At 40.3% G+C, this 17294-nt stretch overlaps 1 protein-coding gene across 2 annotated transcripts in view; it reads right to left on the bottom strand.

The window, feature by feature from the left end:
- GAN (gigaxonin) overlaps positions 1–17294 on the bottom strand; it is a 64583-nt gene that overhangs the window by 20071 nt on the left and 27218 nt on the right. The window contains exons 2-5 of one of the 2 annotated variants that reach the window (XM_077986947.1): positions 6979–7111; positions 4190–4540; positions 1932–2149; positions 1593–1714 (exon numbers count right to left, since the gene is read on the bottom strand). In XM_077986947.1, the coding sequence (XP_077843073.1) occupies positions 1593–1714; positions 1932–2149; positions 4190–4540; positions 6979–7111 (824 nt within the window). The remainder of the gene's footprint in view (positions 1–1592; positions 1715–1931; positions 2150–4189; positions 4541–6978; positions 7112–17294) is intronic. The other variant, XM_015126691.3, reaches the window with a different exon arrangement.

Genomic DNA, 17294 nt, shown 5'->3' with positions numbered 1-17294 from the left:
TCCTAAAGGACTATCAACAAGAATGTAAACTTCAAACTGGTAGAGAAGAAAAACTGAACGACAAGAAACAGTCAAAATCAATTTTTAAAAGGCCAAAAAAAAAAAAAAAAAAAAGAAACAATGCAGGCTGGACAAATGGGAGGACCTCTTCATTCACTCATTTCCGTTTCCGTCAATTCCACTGTACACAGTTGCTCCTTCCATTGCTGGGTTTCTGAAACACTAATCCCTCTGGGATACTTTAAAAAATTAGTGATATAGGAGCCTTTGTGATAGGTGTGTATGAGTGAAAATTAGGAATATGTGTATATATTTTGGAGGGAAATGTAAGGGAGCTAATTCTGAGATGATGCAACAGGGACACTAGACCTACATCCTGCAGGCTACTCTGTCCAGCTCTTCACTATTGACAATAACTTTAATAATTTCGGGACTCATAAAAAGACTCCACTTCTATACTATGGTAGAGCCTTGGCCATTTGTATGATACAGAATGGTAAAGTATAGCTTTAAAAATGTTATAGCCTGGGCAACATAGCAAGATCCCATCTCTAAAAAGAAAAATAAAAAATAAATTTTTAAAGATAATGTTGCTGGGGAAAGACAATTAAATAAAGACTGCAGGAGGGCTGCTGACCATAATTAGAATGATGTGAGATGACACTTCTCAGGTGGACAAGGGGGCAGGACCATGGCGAAAAGAAAGGCAGCCAGCAAAGGCAATGCCTCAATGGCTATCTTTTCTATCACCTCCTTAAGGGAGAGCTTTGGATAAAGTACAGTTTTCAAACTTGTAAAGGTCAAGTAAAACATTTTCTGTAGTAAATAACTTTAAGCTATTGCCTATTTAAGTAGCATTTCCTAAAGTCTCATAACTTCTTTTTTTTTTTTTTTTTTTTTTTTTTGAGACAGGGTCTTATTCTATCACCCAGGCTAGAATGCAGTGGTGTGATCACAGCTCACAGCAGTCTCAATCTCCTGGGCTCAAGAGATTCTCCCACCTCAGCCTCCCGAGTAGTTGGGACCACAAGTGCATGGCCACCATTCCTGGCTAATTTTTTTGATTTTTATTAAGGACAGTTGTCTCTCCTACGTTGTCCAGGCTGGTCTTGAACTCCTGGGTTCAAGTGATCCTCTCACTTTAGCCTCCTAAACTGCTGGGATTACGGGTGTGAGCCACTGTGCCCGGCCTTATACAACATATTTCATATAATTACATATTGTAATTCTAAGCTGCATGAATTTCAAAGATGGGACTACCATGGTGCAAAGAAATGCTGTGTTCCAGGTGCGGCCCTCCAGCTACTTAGTGGTAAGCCTCACTGAAGTCTGCTCTCCTGACATTAAGTCATCAAGTAATTGCTCCTCCACTAGCTCTGAAAAGCAGCTATGTGCTGAGGATCTGTGGAAAATAAGGACTGACAGAAGATACGGTTTTCCTAACCACGGTCTCAAAAGCTAGAACTACACTAAAAATATCATGTAGAGATAATAAAGTTGTATCTTTAAAAGGCTCTGAGTCATTCTGTAAAACCTTGAGATTACACATTACTTGATCTGGTGTTTAAGGAAAATTTGCCACAGAACGGTACCTGCTGAGAGAACTCCATGGTTAATTCTCGGCATGCTTAAAGGGGCCAGTTCGATCCAAAGCTGCCTGTTAGGGTCATAGAGAGGGCACATGCATCGCATCGCTGCTGTGGGTTTCCGGGAACTAAGGAAGTAAATCATTGATCACTAGTTAATATGCTTCGTACAGTTCTTTTTATAAGTAACCATCACTAGTTTTAGTGCACTAAAGAATATTTAACACATTTAAAAAACTGAATGTAATTATGCTTTAGATACTGAAAAACATTATGAATTCTTGTTTACATGGAACTACCTCTTCCCATATACCACTTTTCAAACAACTCCCACCTCATACTTACACCCTCTCTTCTCCACCAACAGTCACGATGCACTCGGAGTAGCCCCGGGGTTTGAAGTTGGCCAGCATCGCCTCTCCTTGCTGTGGCTGGCTGAGCGGTATATTGCTACACTCTTTGACAATTTCTCGTACTAAAGGTTCATTCAGCATCTGTTCCCGTAAATAACTGGAGTCCAACCCTGAAACCCACAGAGCTGACATAACATCCTTCATGTGGACCTGCAGAAGAGGGAAGAAAGATGGGGCGAAAACAATGGAAAATGCAACGCATCATTTTTAGAATCTACATTTTCCACCTCATGGAAAACAAACGGTTAACACTCAGGTTATTACCAGGCAAGTGAGACACATCGGTCCTGCTTGAACATCTTCTCCTGGCCCTGACTGTCTACTGCCCAGAGTCTTGATAAGTAAAAGTTTAATTTTTAAAAATCATCAGTTTGAGGTATCACTGTAAAGTTTCAAGCAGCTTCCTTTACACCTTAAAGAAGTCCCATTTCAATAGGAAAAGAGAGCGAAAATACCAGCTATAATTTGCTTTCTTTCACACATTTGGATGTGCCATGAGTTAAATCATGTTTATACAAATATTATATACAGTAATAGCTCGATACAATATGGTAAACTTAGATAACATATCAACATTAATATTACAAGAAAAATATACAAAAGCCAAATTTAAAAAAAATCCTGAGTACTATATAATCATTTCTGCAGTAATTACTATTCAAAAATATCTAACACGACTAATATGAATTATATCCTTTTACTGCTCAATCACTAAATTTGAACCAACCGACTAAAGTACTTTACAAATGTAAAATAAAACTGTGAGTTTTAAAAATCAACTGTCTTTACAGCATGAAGTTTAAACTGACCAAAGGACAAAGAACTGCCTCATTTCCCCAGCAACCAGCCAACCTTAAGCATGTCCCTTGCTTTAAGGCAAGAAGAGGGCAGGACGGAAGCTGGTGAGGAGCAGCATGTCCCACTGTGATCTTGGTGAGTAGGAGCACATTGGAAATTTTTCTAATTTTTCTACCTCCTTTACCAATTTCCCCAACTCACATGGAGAACAGAACACTACCTGTCCTTACCTGTCCCAATTAAAACTAATACTACAAATATGGTTTCTAAATATACATACTTCCGGGCTTACAGAATTCAAAAAATTATGTTAATCATCATCAAAACTTAATAGTCGAGTTTTAACTTACAAGAACAATTAACAGTACAATTATACATTTTGAGATCCATTCTCTAACACCTAATATATTTCTTATTTTGAAAACAGTAATTGGAGCTACTGTCTTATTTATAATAATCAGACTTAACGTCCTGGCTGGGCATGGAGGCTCACACTTGTAATCCCAGCACTTCGGGAAGCTGGAGAGGGAGGATTGCTTGAGCACAGGAGTTTGAGACCAGCCTGGGCAACACAGCGAGACCCTGTCTCTACAAATATCAAACAATTAGCTAGGCATGGTGGCACACACCTATGGTCCTAGCTACTTGGAGGCTGAGGTGAGAAGATCGCTTCTGCCGGGAAGGTTGGGATTGCAGTGAGCTATGATCGTGCCACTCTGGCTGCTATACTTCAGCCTGGGAGACAGACTGAGACTCTCTGCCCCCCAAAACCCTCAAGTCCTGTGATTTTGCTCCTTCCTCCAAGGTATTCATAATTTGGATCTAGCGGCTGATATTCTTTAAGACCCTCTTTCCAGGCTGTCACTCCCAGGACCTTCCCTCTCGAAACTGCACTGCCACACAAACTCCAGAGCTTGCCTGCTTTCTCCCGCGTGGTGTCAATCACACCTGAAGCTCCTCAGGCCCATGCCCCTCCACCCCTGCCAGCGCTCCACGTGTCACCCCCCTGCCTGCTGCAGGCACCTGAGGCCTGGCAGAGGTTAGCCTAGTGATGTAGTAGGTCAGGAAGCTGAGAGCCAGGGTGGGGATACTGCAATTCTATAATCTCCAGCTTGAGCTTGAAATGCATTTTCCCATTAAAAACAACATGCAAAGGATATTACACTCCTTACAAGGGTTAATATTTTCACTGATCTATTGTGTGGCATGGGCTTTTGCAGACTGGTCTCAAAAACCACCTGCTTTCATGATATAGGAAAACATGTTTTACAGGTATCTTTTAGATTGCTGCTTTGTAAGTCTTTCACGTTGAAGAAGAAAAATAAAACAACTATAACTGTAATTAAAAAGAAATAAAAAGGCAAATTTGACCATGTTATAAATGACAGGTACCTTTCTTATTTCTGTATCATGTGCTATCCATCGAATTACTGCTTCAAAGACGTATCTTTCATTGCCAACGTTTAACTTCTCAAGAGAAATCACTTCTTTAAGCTTTTGAGGACTCAGTTCTAAGAATTCTTCCGTGCTGCTGACATCTCGGAAATGAGTCTCCAGGTATTCTGTGGCAAGGTAATGAACGTGATGGAGGCAGTAATGTAGTGCAAAGTCACGGATACCGATACAGTTCTCAGCAGCAATGCAGCCTTCCAAAAACTCACAGCACAGGGTTTTAAGGTCTGTCAGTAGTAGCAGGTCTGCTGCCTGAACAACATCTTGGATTGTATCTTCATTTAGCCTGATCTAAAAAAGTAGCATAATTATCTTATATTTGAATGTGTACATTTAAAACCCAAACCACTCATCTATTAGTTTGGGCCACATGAAATTTCCATTTATTTTAGATCAGAGATAATCGAATATTGGCAATTTCATATGGTTTAACCCAGCATTTTTTTTTTTTCCCCAAGAGTTGGAAGGCACCAACACAAGCAAATGTGTGCTTGGTTAACTTTTCCCAGCTCTGCCCTTGCTGTACCAATGTCAACCACCAATCACCCTTCTAGGGTAAACCGTCCATGTTGCTCACTTCTGTAATTCAGAGAAAAACCTTAATGACTCAAATGCTTGGGAAATGGAAAGTTCTACATTCTATGGTAAAGTCAATATGATTAAGTACCAGCATCAGAACTGATGAAAATCTTGCCTCCTAACCTATGAAGTTCACCATTCTGCTAAATGGCATGCTAACCTGAATGCTAATCCCTTGAAGGGAGAAGGGTTTACAGTGTTTCAGAAGCCTCATTCCACATCCCAAAACACTGTACGCAGTGCAATTTGGTTCACAGACAGATACATTTAGGCCTCAAAACTACTTTTTGGAATAAATCCCTAACACAAGGGTGTTTTTAGTTTTTTTTCTTCTCATTATGAACATCTACTTTTCCTTAATTTTCTTCAATTTTCTGACTAATGCTTCTTTCTCCACCCACTTCACAGTGTTCCAAAGCATCAGGAAAGAAACAGTTCTCCAAAATATTGCCACAGTCCTAAGTGGACGACCCCAAAGCATGGGCACTTCACCCACATTCGCACATGCAAGGAAGACTTCATGAAGAGTACAGCAAGACACATTTTTATATTTTACACTTTTTGTACCACAGATTTCTTAAAAACTATAATTGCCAATCGTCTTAGAAACTGAACAACAAAAATGTGGAAAGTAGTATGTTGAGTAAGCCACAAGTAGGCGAAAATGTTCCATTTATATGACATTACATTTAGCCACAAGACAGCAGGCAGCTGTAGACTCTTCAAATATAGGCACGTGAAAAAAACACTGAATTGCATTTCAATAAAACAAAACTGCCAATTCAGGAGTTTGTTATAACTTACACTGCAACTATCATTTTAAATTTAAATTGGAAACAAATCACAGAAGTCAATCCGTAAATAAGGTTTCAAGTTTCAAATCCAAGCCTGAACATGAATAGGCTCTTACTGGCTTATAACTCGTTACACTAATAACTGCTGCTGGACTGACTTTACAAGTTGGACCAGAGGTTGGTCTTAGGCCTGGTTTTGTGATGCTACAGAGTATCTCCGGGCTGTCCCCAAATTAACTTAAATTCATTTACTTTTAACAATCATCCATGTACATACCCACCCCCTAGTGTTGAGAGAAGAGAGAAAGCATGAAATCAAACCAAAAGCTTCAAAAAGGATGAGAATCACTGCGTTTAACTCTGGACAGAATGAATATATTTAGACAAAGAAAGCAATACATTCAGAATACTTAGAAAATATGTAGGAGAAACAGCCCCTACAGAAAGGAAAACAAGAGGGATGAAGAAGGAATAAAGGAGAGAGTAGGGAACAAGATCTCAGAAAGAATAAAGATGAAATGCATTCTCACACAGCAAAGGTAAGATGCACTGACCTCTTCCTTCGGTTAAAAAAAAAACCCAAAAACCAAAAGACAAAAAAAATAACTAGCCCTGATTCACATGGAAGATTTTTCTTGAGTCCTCATGCTATGCTTGAAATCACATCATGGGGAATGGGTAGTCGGAGGAGGGCAAAGGAAAAGAAAGAAGTCTGATCGCTTATCATTTTCCTCCCTGGGTATCACAAAGCCTCCAGAAGTTCACGTGGACATGGAGAGGAAAGGGACATCAGGAAGAGAGAATGAGGATGGGGCAGGGATGTGGGTACTACTGAGGCAACAGGACCAGGGCATCGTGAATAAGCTGCTTGTCGTTTCTGTCAGTCCTCTTTCTCTGGGAACGATCTACAAGGAACTCTCTGTCTCTACCAAATAATCCACAATGCCCCAGGAAGTTCCTATTTCCATGCTATGGAGACAAAACAAGTTTTGTATCCCCAGTCGTGTGGATACAAAGCAAGATTGGATTTGGGATTCCAAAGCAAAAACCAAAAAGACAGCAGTCAGGGCAGCATCCCATGTTCTTTAATATCTCATATGAGAAGGTGGAGCTCAGAATGGTAGCAACAAACTGGGATTTGGGTCTAAGATCTTACTTCATCTGCTTCTCTAGGAGCAGAGCCATGGAAGAACACACGCGGGATGCCATTACCAGTAGGAGATGTCAGTCAATGCACACAGTGACAGAAGATGAAGATGACAGTGCTACTTTGTCATATAATGGATGAAAGGAGACCCTCACCCTGAGCTTGAGAAGCCTCTACTTAGGTCTTCCTTCCTTTGTTTCTCATCATACCTGCCCACTGAAGATGTAATCCAGGATCTCTCTCATAACCATTACCGATATCCCTTCAAGTTCAATCTTATAAGTTGATCCATCATCTTTTGGAGGATTATAGTTTAACTTTGTCCTAAGAAAGGGAAAAAAATGTAAAATTTCTATGAAAGAACAGAAATAGCTATAAATATTTATGTACTCAATACTCTATAACGTATAAGATACTTATCAGTACATGCATCCCCACCTAGAAAATTTAGTTCGTTAACTTTAGGTCTATGTATTTTTATAACTTTCAACTACAAAACATTGGTCCCAGGATCCCAAATACTACTTCTTAAAAAACAAAAACAAAACAGATGAGCAAAGAACTAAGATCCACATGACCATTAATCTGTATTTCACCTTGGAAATCTCAGTCTCTTTAGGCTTATTTTCTAATGGACTGAATTACCTAATTAATCTTCAATAATGTAACAAGGACTCCAAAAACCTGCCATCCAAAACAAAAGCTAAGACCTTGTCAATAGCCCGCTTCTAACCAGATGGTCTTCCCCACCAATCCACTCCTCTGCTTCCACCATCGGAAGTAACCATTATCCTAAATCCTATGCTCAATTTTTCCTTGCTTTATTACTGCATCCATGAAATACATATTTTAAATTTTAAGGTGTTTTATAATTTATTAATCATCCATTTTTTACTGTTGTTTTATAAAGATGACTTAGTTTATAGAGGTGTGCATATCACACTGGTTCTTCTGTTCTTTCTGCCGTGCAATACTCCACTTTCCTGTTAATGGGCATCTGGGGTTGTCTCCAGGTTTTTGATACTGTGAACCGTGATGCTTCGACTATTACTGCATATGACTCTTTTGTACTATGATAAATACTTTTTTGGCTGGGTGCAGTGGCTCACGCCTGTAATCCCAGCACTTTGGGAGGCTGAGGTGGGTGGATCACTTGAGGCCAGGAGATCGAGGCCAGCCTAGCCAACATGGTGAAATCCCATCTCTACTAAAAATGCAAAAATCGACTGGGAGCAGTGGTGGCACACGCCTGTAATCCCAGCTACTCAGGAGGCTGAGGCACGAGGATAGCTTGAACCTGGGACCTGCAACCTTACAAGAGGTTGCAGTAAGCTGAGATAACGCCGCTGCACTCCAGCCTAGGTGACAGAGCAAGACTCTGCCTCAAAAAAAAAATGTCTCTTGGGTCTACTCCGGGGAGTAGAATTATGCTAACTTATTCTCTGTAGTAGGTGGCGCAGTTTACAGCCTCATATACTATGCATGTGTAAGAGCATCTGTTGATTCATAAACTCCACAACATTTGAGTCTGTCACACTTCTTAAGTTTTGTCAACTGAATAAGTGAAATATGGTATCTCACTGTGGTTGTCATCTGCATTCTCTTACTAGCCACGTGCTGAACATCTCTTTGTATGTTTGTGGCCACATGTTTCCCCTTACGCAAAACATTCGTTCATGTCTCTCGTGTTCATTTTTTACTAACTGTCCTTCACATATCGAGGTGGAGGAGTTCTTTATGTATTTGTGATACTAATCGTTTAACAGATGAACTTTTTAAAAGGTGCCTTTCAAAAAACTTAAAAAAAGACTTCTTCCTTTTTTTTTTTTGAGACGGAGTCTCACTCTGTTGCCCAGGCTGGAGTGCAGTGGCGCAATCTCGGCTCACTACAAGCTCCGCCTCCTGGGTTCACGCCATTCTCCTGCCTCAGCCTCCCCAGTAGCTGGGACTACAGGCGCCCACCACCACATCCGGCTAATCTTTTGTATTTTTAGTAGAGACGGGGTTTCACCGTGTTAGCCGGGATGGTCTCGATCTCCTGACCTCGTGATCCGCCCGCCTCGGCCTCCCAAAGTGAAAAAAAGACTTCTTAAACAAAGTGATACAGAATTTGAAGAACAATTTTTCAGTCAATGCTTTCTGTGTTTTAAGAACTTATACCCAGATATTCTTGATATTTTACTAAGAAAATTTGAGGTTTTTAAAAAAAATTCAAGTGAAATTTAAAAATAGCTTTGAAACATGCTGCTGGCATGAAATATAACTCTGTTAAATCTCAGGATTGACACTGTGTTACCTGCTACCTAATAACCATGTTTTCTAAGAAAAGAAAAGTACACCTTCAAATACTGGTAATCCAAATAGTGAGTTACAGGGAGAACTTCTTAGAAACAAATATTTAAATTCATTATTTGCATTCAGACTTCTATAATAAAGTCAATAAAGAATCAGACTTTTGGTAGACTGAATACAAAGAGAATAGGAAATAATATTAACAAAATTTCATTTTTTTTTGTTTTTGAGACAGGGTCTCACTCTGTTACCCAGTCTGGAGTGCAGTGGCGCGATCATGGCTCACTGCAACCTCCTCTTCCCAGGTACAAGTGATTCTCCTGCCTCAGCCCCCCAAGTAGCTGGGACGACAGGCACCCACCACCACATCCAACTAATTTTTGTACTTTTTGTAGAGACAGGGTTTCGTCATCTTGCCCGGGCTAGTTTCGAACTCCTAAACTGATCTGCCTACCTCAGCCTCCCAAAGTGCTGCGATTACAGGAATGAGCCACCGCACCCGGTCACTGAAATTTCATATGCTAGAAAACAGACAAGGGTAACTGACTTGGAGTATCTGAGGAAGCTTAATCCTAATTTAGCAGTAAGCAAAGCTGAGATTCAACCTAAATTGGACTGAAGACTCCCGAAAGGCTCCAGGAACTGGTAATACAGGGTAGGTGACGACGGGGTTGGGGTGGGGCAGGGGGTAAAAGATAAGCTAAAAAGAGAACTATTAACAAAGTCTTAGGAAATAGCTGAATTTCCGGATTCTCCCTCCATGTGTATACACTTCTTCCCTTCAGAGCTTAGTAAGACTCTCCCTAGCTCCAGTGAAAAACAAATGACTTATATTTTGAATAATATACAACTGAGGGTCTCTGGACAGTGGAGCACCAGGCACATTTGAGGGTAGGTGTATTGTAACTGAGAGTTAACAGAATGTTTACATACTGAATGCTGGACCATTAGTCTTTTTCTCCCAACTCTGCTCCTAAAATACTGAAAGCCAGAACATATCTTCCAAGCAAGAGACAAAGACTTCTGGAGGACTTGATCTGCCCAAGGGTACAGACCCAAGGGCATGAACATCAATCTGCCCTAAGAAAATGACCCAGTTTGATCACACAATAGCGAAACCTGTGTTCAACAAGTCTTACCTATAGGACTCTGGTACTTCTAAAACATTCTCATGTCACATTACACACAGAAAACGTAATATTACTCTGGGCTAAATAGAGGCGGCCTGTAGGCTCAGCCTCTGGATATGCTGCTCAGCTACTCTGAAGACTGACGCCATCAGTATCTTCACACACTTGCAACATATTTTTTTGGCACATGGGTTAAGAAACTGTTTTAGAGCACTGCTATTAAAATTGAGCAAACAGGACTCACTAGATATTTAACAAAGATAAAAGACAGGACCAAAACTGATAAGAAAAAAAGTAACTTAAAGGAAGTAAGGATTGTGCTAAAATGAAAAGTTCAAGAAAAAAGAAAAATTCATCTTAATCTTCCCAGAGGGAAAAGACAGGATATTGTGTATATAAAACAAGAGTAGGATGATATAAAAAGGAACATTCATAAGCCAGCAAAACATGTTAATGATTGCAAAAAAAAGTTTGTTTTTTCTTTTAATGTAGGGTCAAGATAAAAAGTTGAGGAAATCTCCCAGAAAAGAGCAAAAAGACAAAGGCAGAAAATACAAGAGATGGCTGAACACATGGCTTACGCCTATAACCCCAGCGCTTTGGAAGGACGGCTTGAGCCCAGGTGTTCAAGACCAGACTGGACAACACAGCAAGACTTCACTCTATTTTAAAAAAATTTATTAAATAGTTTTTTAAAAAAGAAAATAGGAGAGGTAAGTTAAGAAAGCTGGAAGATCAGTCCAGAAGATTCAACATCTGAAAAAAAGGAATGTCACCCCACCAAAAAAGATAAGACTACTAAGGAAGTACTCTCAACAACAGATGAAAACACACCCACTCCAGAGCACATCATCATAATAATTCAGGACACTGGAAATAAAGAAAAAAGTCTTACAAGCTTTCAGAAAGAAAAATAGGCTATATGGAAAGGATCAAGAATCAGAATGGCTTCATACTTGTAAATGGAAGCTAAATAACAAAAAATAAATTACTTTAAAATTCTGAAAGAAAATTATTTCAGACCTAGATTTTTTTTTTTTTTTTTTTTTTTTTGAGACAGAGTCTTGCTCTGCCGCCCAGGCTGGGGTGCAGTGGCCGGATCTCAGCTCACTGCAAGCTCCGCCTCCCAGGTTTACGCCATTCTCCTGCCTCAGCCTCCCGAGTAGCTGGGACTACAGGCGCCCGCCACCTCACCCGGCTACTTTTTTGTATTTTTTTTAGTAGAGACGGGGTTTCACCGTGTTAGCCAGGATGGTCTCGATCTCCTGACCTCGTGATCCGCCCGTCTCGGCCTCCCAAAGTGCTGGGATTACAGGCTTGAGCCACCGCGCCCGGCCCAGACCTAGATTTTTATAACCAGCCAAACTATCAATCAAGTGGCAGGAGGGAACAAAGACATTTTCGGCTATATGAAGTCACAAAACAATTTACTTCCCATGCAGCCTTTCTCCGGATGGTGTTAGAAAATGTGCCCCAACAAAACAAAGGAATGTATCAAGAAAGTGGAACATTCTGGATATTAACAAGATGTAATCCAAACAGGAAGGAAGTGAAAGGAATGCAGAGTAATGGTGAAGGATGATCCTGGTATGACAGCTATGTACCAGCAGAAGGAAGCCAGTCCATTCTGGTGACAGAAGGCCCTCGTAGGTCTTTAACACCAAATATGTAATGTGTATGACAGTATACAGAGGATACTTAGACAACTTTCTTTCCTCCCTGTATTTGCTATCTACTATTCCTGCCCATACAGTTTCTAGTGAACTAATGATTTTACTCAAAAGGTACTTCATTGCCACTGGCTGTCCTCTAGGTGTATCTATTTGCCTGATGCTTTTATTAAAAGTGAAGGAAAGAATCTGAGTCAATTCTCCATCAAGAGAGAAAACAGTGTAAGTGGTAAGAACAAAATACCGAAGTATCTGGCTTTGAAATGCATCATATAATCTTTTTGGTAGCAGACATGTCTTCACTTAGGATGTCATGACCATTTGTATTTCTCAGTCACTGAACTGATTATCAACATATATAGCTTCCCAGCTCCAAATTCACCCTTTTTTGCTTGCTTTGGAAAAATGGATCTGATCCTTTTAAATCATTTTCCTTTGTCAAATGGCATGATGCTAAGCTTCAGTTAAAGGCACTGGAGAGACACTGCAGGAAGTGAGAGTTTTGCTTGCTGGTTCTGGTGAAGAGACCTGCCTCCTGCCAGGCAGTCTTCTCCCCAGCACCAGGCTCCCACAGTGCACAGCTGCAACCACACCCTGAAGTTTTCCCCAGAGCCTCCTTCAAGCACCTTCCCATGAATAGCTTTCTCAGGCATCTTAGAGCAGCAGTCCCCAACCTTTCTGGCACCAGGGACTGCTTTCATGGAAGACAATTTTTCCACAGACGGGAGTTGTGGGGATAGTTTCAGGGTGAAACTGTTCCATCTCAAATCATCAGGCATTAGCTTCTCAAAAGGAATGTGCAACCTAGATCCCTCACATGCCCAGTTCACAATAGGGTTCACGCTCCTATGAGAATCTAATGCCACCGCTGATCTGACAGGAGCTCAGGCGGGAAAGCTCGATCACATACCTCCGTGTGGCCCAGTCCTAAGGACATGGACTGGTGCCTTAGAAGACAGATTTCCAGCAAGTTCCACAATGTGGCTTTTCTGCCACACAGTGAGCCATGGGTGTGTCCTAGAAAGTCAGCTCTGGGGTAGCAGATGCTCCATATATCTATTCCTGTATTTTTTAAGAGTTTTCTTTACTTCTTACTGGCCAATCCCTCATTACTCTAATCTCCTGTTGTAGTTAACTCTTTATATTAAATTTTCTTTGTTCAAACTGCTCTGTGGTTTCTCTCTCCTGACTAGACCCAGATGGACACTAACAGTCACTAACGAATTTAGAGGAGGTATCTCCAAAACATGTTTGGATAGAGGAGCTTCAGGCTAAAATTAGAGTTCTTATTTTAAAGTAACCCAGGTTCAAACAAGAGCTAGCTGTACTTGTTTGCGTCTGTGGCATTAGATTCTCATAGGAGCGCAAACCCTATTGTGAACTGGGCATGTGAGGGATCTAGGTTGCACGTTCCTTGTGAGAATCTAATGCCTGACGATCTGAGGTGGAACAGTGACACCCTGAAACCATCCCCAGAACTCCTGTTGGTGGAAAACTTGCATGTGTCTTACAGACAGTACTAGGATGGGGAAACTAGGCTATCAAGGAAAAGGTTACAAGAAGCCCCTTTTATTATTATTATTATTAAAGTTCTGGGTTACATGTGCAGAATGTGCAGTTTTGTTACATAGGTATACAAGTGCCATGGTGGTTTGCTGAACCTATTAACCCGTCATCTATATTAGATATTTCTCCTAATGTTATCCTTCCCCTAGACCCCCACCCACAACAGGCCCTGGTGTGTGATGTTCCCCTCCCTATGTCCATGTGTTCTCATTGTTGAGCTCCCACTTATGAGTGAGAACATGTGTTGTTTGGTTTTCTGATCTTGTGATAGTTTGCTGAGAATGATGGTTTCCAGCTTCATCCATGTCCCTGCAAAAGACATGAACTCACCAATTTTTATGGCTGCATAGTATTCCATGGTGTATATGCGCCACATTTTCTTAGTGTATCACTGATGGACATTTAGTTGGTTCCAAGTCTTTGCTATTGTGAATACTGCCACACTAAACATATGTGTATATGTGTCTTTATAGAATGATTTATAATCCTTCGTATATGCCCAGTAATGGGATTGCTGGGTCAAATGGTATTTCTAGTTCTAGATCCTCGAGGAATCACCACACTGTCTTCCACAATGGTTCAACTAATTTACACTCCCACCAACAGTGTAAAAGTGTTCTTACTTTTCCACAACTTCTCCAGCATCTGTTGTTTCCTGACTTTTTAATGACTGCCATTCTAACTGGTGTGAGATGGTATCTCATTGGGGTTCTGATTTGCATTTCTCTAATGACCAGTGACAATGGGCGTTTTTTCATATGTCTGCTGGCTGCATGAATGTCTTCTTTTGAAAAGTGTCTGTTCATACCCTTTGCCCATTTTTTGATAGGGTTGTTTGCTTTTTTCTTGTAAATTTATTTAAGTTCTTTATAGATTCTGGATATTAGCCCCTTGTCTGATGGATACATTGCAAAAATTTTCTCCCATTCTGTAGGTTGCCTGTTCACTCTGATGATAGTTTATTTTGCAGTGCGGAATTTCTTTAATTAGATCCCATTTGTCAATTTTGGCTTTTGTTGCCATTGCTTTTGGTGTTTTAGACATGAAGTCTTTGCCCATGCCTATGTCCTGAATGGTACTGCCCAGGTTTTCTTCTAGGATTTTTATGGCCCTAGGTCTTACGTTTAAGTCTTCGATCCATCTTGAGTTGATCTGTGTATAAGATGTAAGGAGGTCCAGTTTCAGTTTTCTGCATATGGCTAGCCAGTTTTCCCAACACCACTTATTAAACAGGGAATCTGTTCCCTATTGCTTGTGTGTGTCAGGTTTGCCAAACATCAGATGGTGGTAGATGTGTGGTGTTATTTCTGAGGCCTCCGTTCTGTTCCATTGGTCTATGTATGTTTGGTACCAGTACCATGCTGTTTTGGTTACTGTAGCCTTGTGGTAAAGTTTGAAGTCAGGTAGCATGATGCCTCCTGACTTTGTTCTTTGTTCTTCTTGCCCAGGATTGTCTTGGCTATGCGGGCTCTTTTTTGGTTCCATATGAAGTTTAAAGTAGTTTTTCCCAATTCTGTGAAGAAAGTCAGTGGTAGCTTGATGGGGATAGCATTGAATCTATAAATTACTTTGGGCAGTAAGGCCATATTCACAATATTGATTCTTCCTATCCATGAGCATGGGATATTTTTCCATTGTTTGTGTCCTCTCTTATTTCCTTGAGCAGTGGTTTGTAGTTCTCCTTGAAGAGGTCCTTCACATCCCTTGTAAGTTGTATTCCTGTGTATTTTATTCTCTTAGTAGCAATTGTGAATGTGAGTTCACTCATGATTTGGCTGTTTGTCTGTTATTGGAATACAGGAATGCTTGTGATTTTTGTACATTGATTTTGTATCCTGAGACTTTGCTGGAGTTGCTTATCAGCTTAAGGAGATTCTGGGCTGAGATGATGGGGTTTTCTAAATATATAATCATGTCATCCGCAAACAGAGACAATTTGACTTCCTCTCTTTCTATTTGAATACCCTTTATTGCTTTCTCTTGCCTGATAGCCCTGGCCAGAACTTCCAATACTACGTTGAATAGGAGTGGTGACAGAGGGCATCCTTGTCTTGTGCCAGTTTTCAAAGGGAATACTTCCAATTTTTGCCCATTCAGGATGATATTGGCTCTGGGTTTGTCACGAATAGGTCTTACTATGTTGAGATACATTCCACTGATACCTAGTTTACTGAGAGTTTTTATCATGAAAGGCTGCTGAATTTTGTTGAAGGCCTTTTCTGCATCTATTGAGATAATCGTGGTTTTTGTCGCTGGTTCTGTTTATGTGATGGATTACATTTATTGATTTGCGTATGTTGAACCAGTCTTGCATCCCAGGGATGAAGCCAACTTGACTGTGGTGGATAAGCTTTTAGATGTGCTGTTGGATTTGGCTTGCCAGTATTTTATTGAGGATTTTCGCATTGATGAGGATTTTCACATCAGGGATATTGGCCTAAAATTATCTTTTTTTTGTTGTGTTTCCACCAGGTTTTGGTATCAGGATGATGCTGGCTTCATAAAATGAGTTAGTGAGGATTCCCTCTTTTTCTATTGATGGGAATAGTTTCAGAAGGAATGGTGCCAGCTCCTCTTTGCAGAACTCAGCTGTGAATCCGTCTGGTCCTGGACTTTTTTTTGGTTGGTAGGCTATTAATTATTGCCTCAATTTCAGAACCTGTTATTGGCCTATTCAGAGATTCAACTTCTTCCTGGTTTAGTTTTGGGAGGCTCTATGTGTCCAGGAATTTATCCATTTCTTCTAGATGTTCTAGTTTACTTGAGTAGAGGTGTTTATAGTATTCTCTGATGGTAGTTTGTATTTCTGTGGAATCGGTGGTGATAACCCCTTTATCATTTTTTACTACATCTATTTGATTCTTCTCTCTTTTCTTCTTTATTAGTCTTGCAAGCAGTCTATCCATTTTGTTGATCTTTTCAAAAAACCACTTCCTGGATTCACTGACTTTTTGAAGAGTTTTTTGTGTCTCTATCTCCTTCAGTTCTGCTCTGATCTTAGTTATTTCTTGTCTTCTGCTAGCTTTTAAATTTGTTTAATCTTGCTTCTCTAGTTCTTTTAATTGTGATGTTAGGGTGTCGATTTTAGATCTCTCCTGCTTTCTCTTGTAGGCATTTAGTGCTATAAATTTCCCTCTACACACTGCTTTAAATGTGTCCCAAAGATTCTGGTACATTGTGTGTTTGTTCTCATTGGTTGCAAAGAACATCTTTATTTCTGCCTTCATTTCGTTATTTACCCAGTAATCATTCAGGAGCAGGTTGTTCAGCTTCCGCGTAGTTGTGCGATTTTAAGTAGGATTCTTAATCCTGAGTTCTAATTCGACTGCACTGTGGTCTGAGAGACAGTTTGTTGTGATTTCTGTTCTTTTACATTTGCTGAGAAGTGCTTTACTTCCAATTATGTGGTCAATTTTAGAATAAGTGCAATGTGGTGCTGAGAAGAATGTATATTCTGTTGATTTGGGGTGGAGAGTTCTGTAGACGTCTATTTGGTCCGCTTGGTCCAGAGCTGAGTTCAAGTCCTGCATAACCTTGTTAATTTCCTGTCTCATTGATCTGTCTAATATTGACAGTGGGGTGTTAAAGTCTCCCATTATTATTGTGTGGGAGTCTAACTCTCTTTGTAGGTCTCCAAGAACTTGCTTTATGAATCTGGGTGCTCCTGTATTGGATGCATATATATTTAGGATAGTTAGCTCCTCTTGTTGAATCCCTTTACCATTATGTAATGGCCTTCCTTGCCTCTTTTGATCTTTGTTGGTTTAAAGTCTGTTTTATCAGAGACCAGGATTGCAACTGCTGCTTTTTTTTGCTTTCCATTTGCTTGGTAGATCTTCCTCCATCCCTTTACTTTGAGCCTATATG

The sequence above is a fragment of the Macaca mulatta genome, chromosome 20 (assembly GCF_049350105.2).
Source record: "Macaca mulatta isolate MMU2019108-1 chromosome 20, T2T-MMU8v2.0, whole genome shotgun sequence".
In the NCBI taxonomy this organism is placed as follows: Eukaryota; Metazoa; Chordata; class Mammalia; order Primates; family Cercopithecidae; genus Macaca; species Macaca mulatta.
This window is presented reverse-complemented; position numbering and strand designations above follow the sequence as displayed.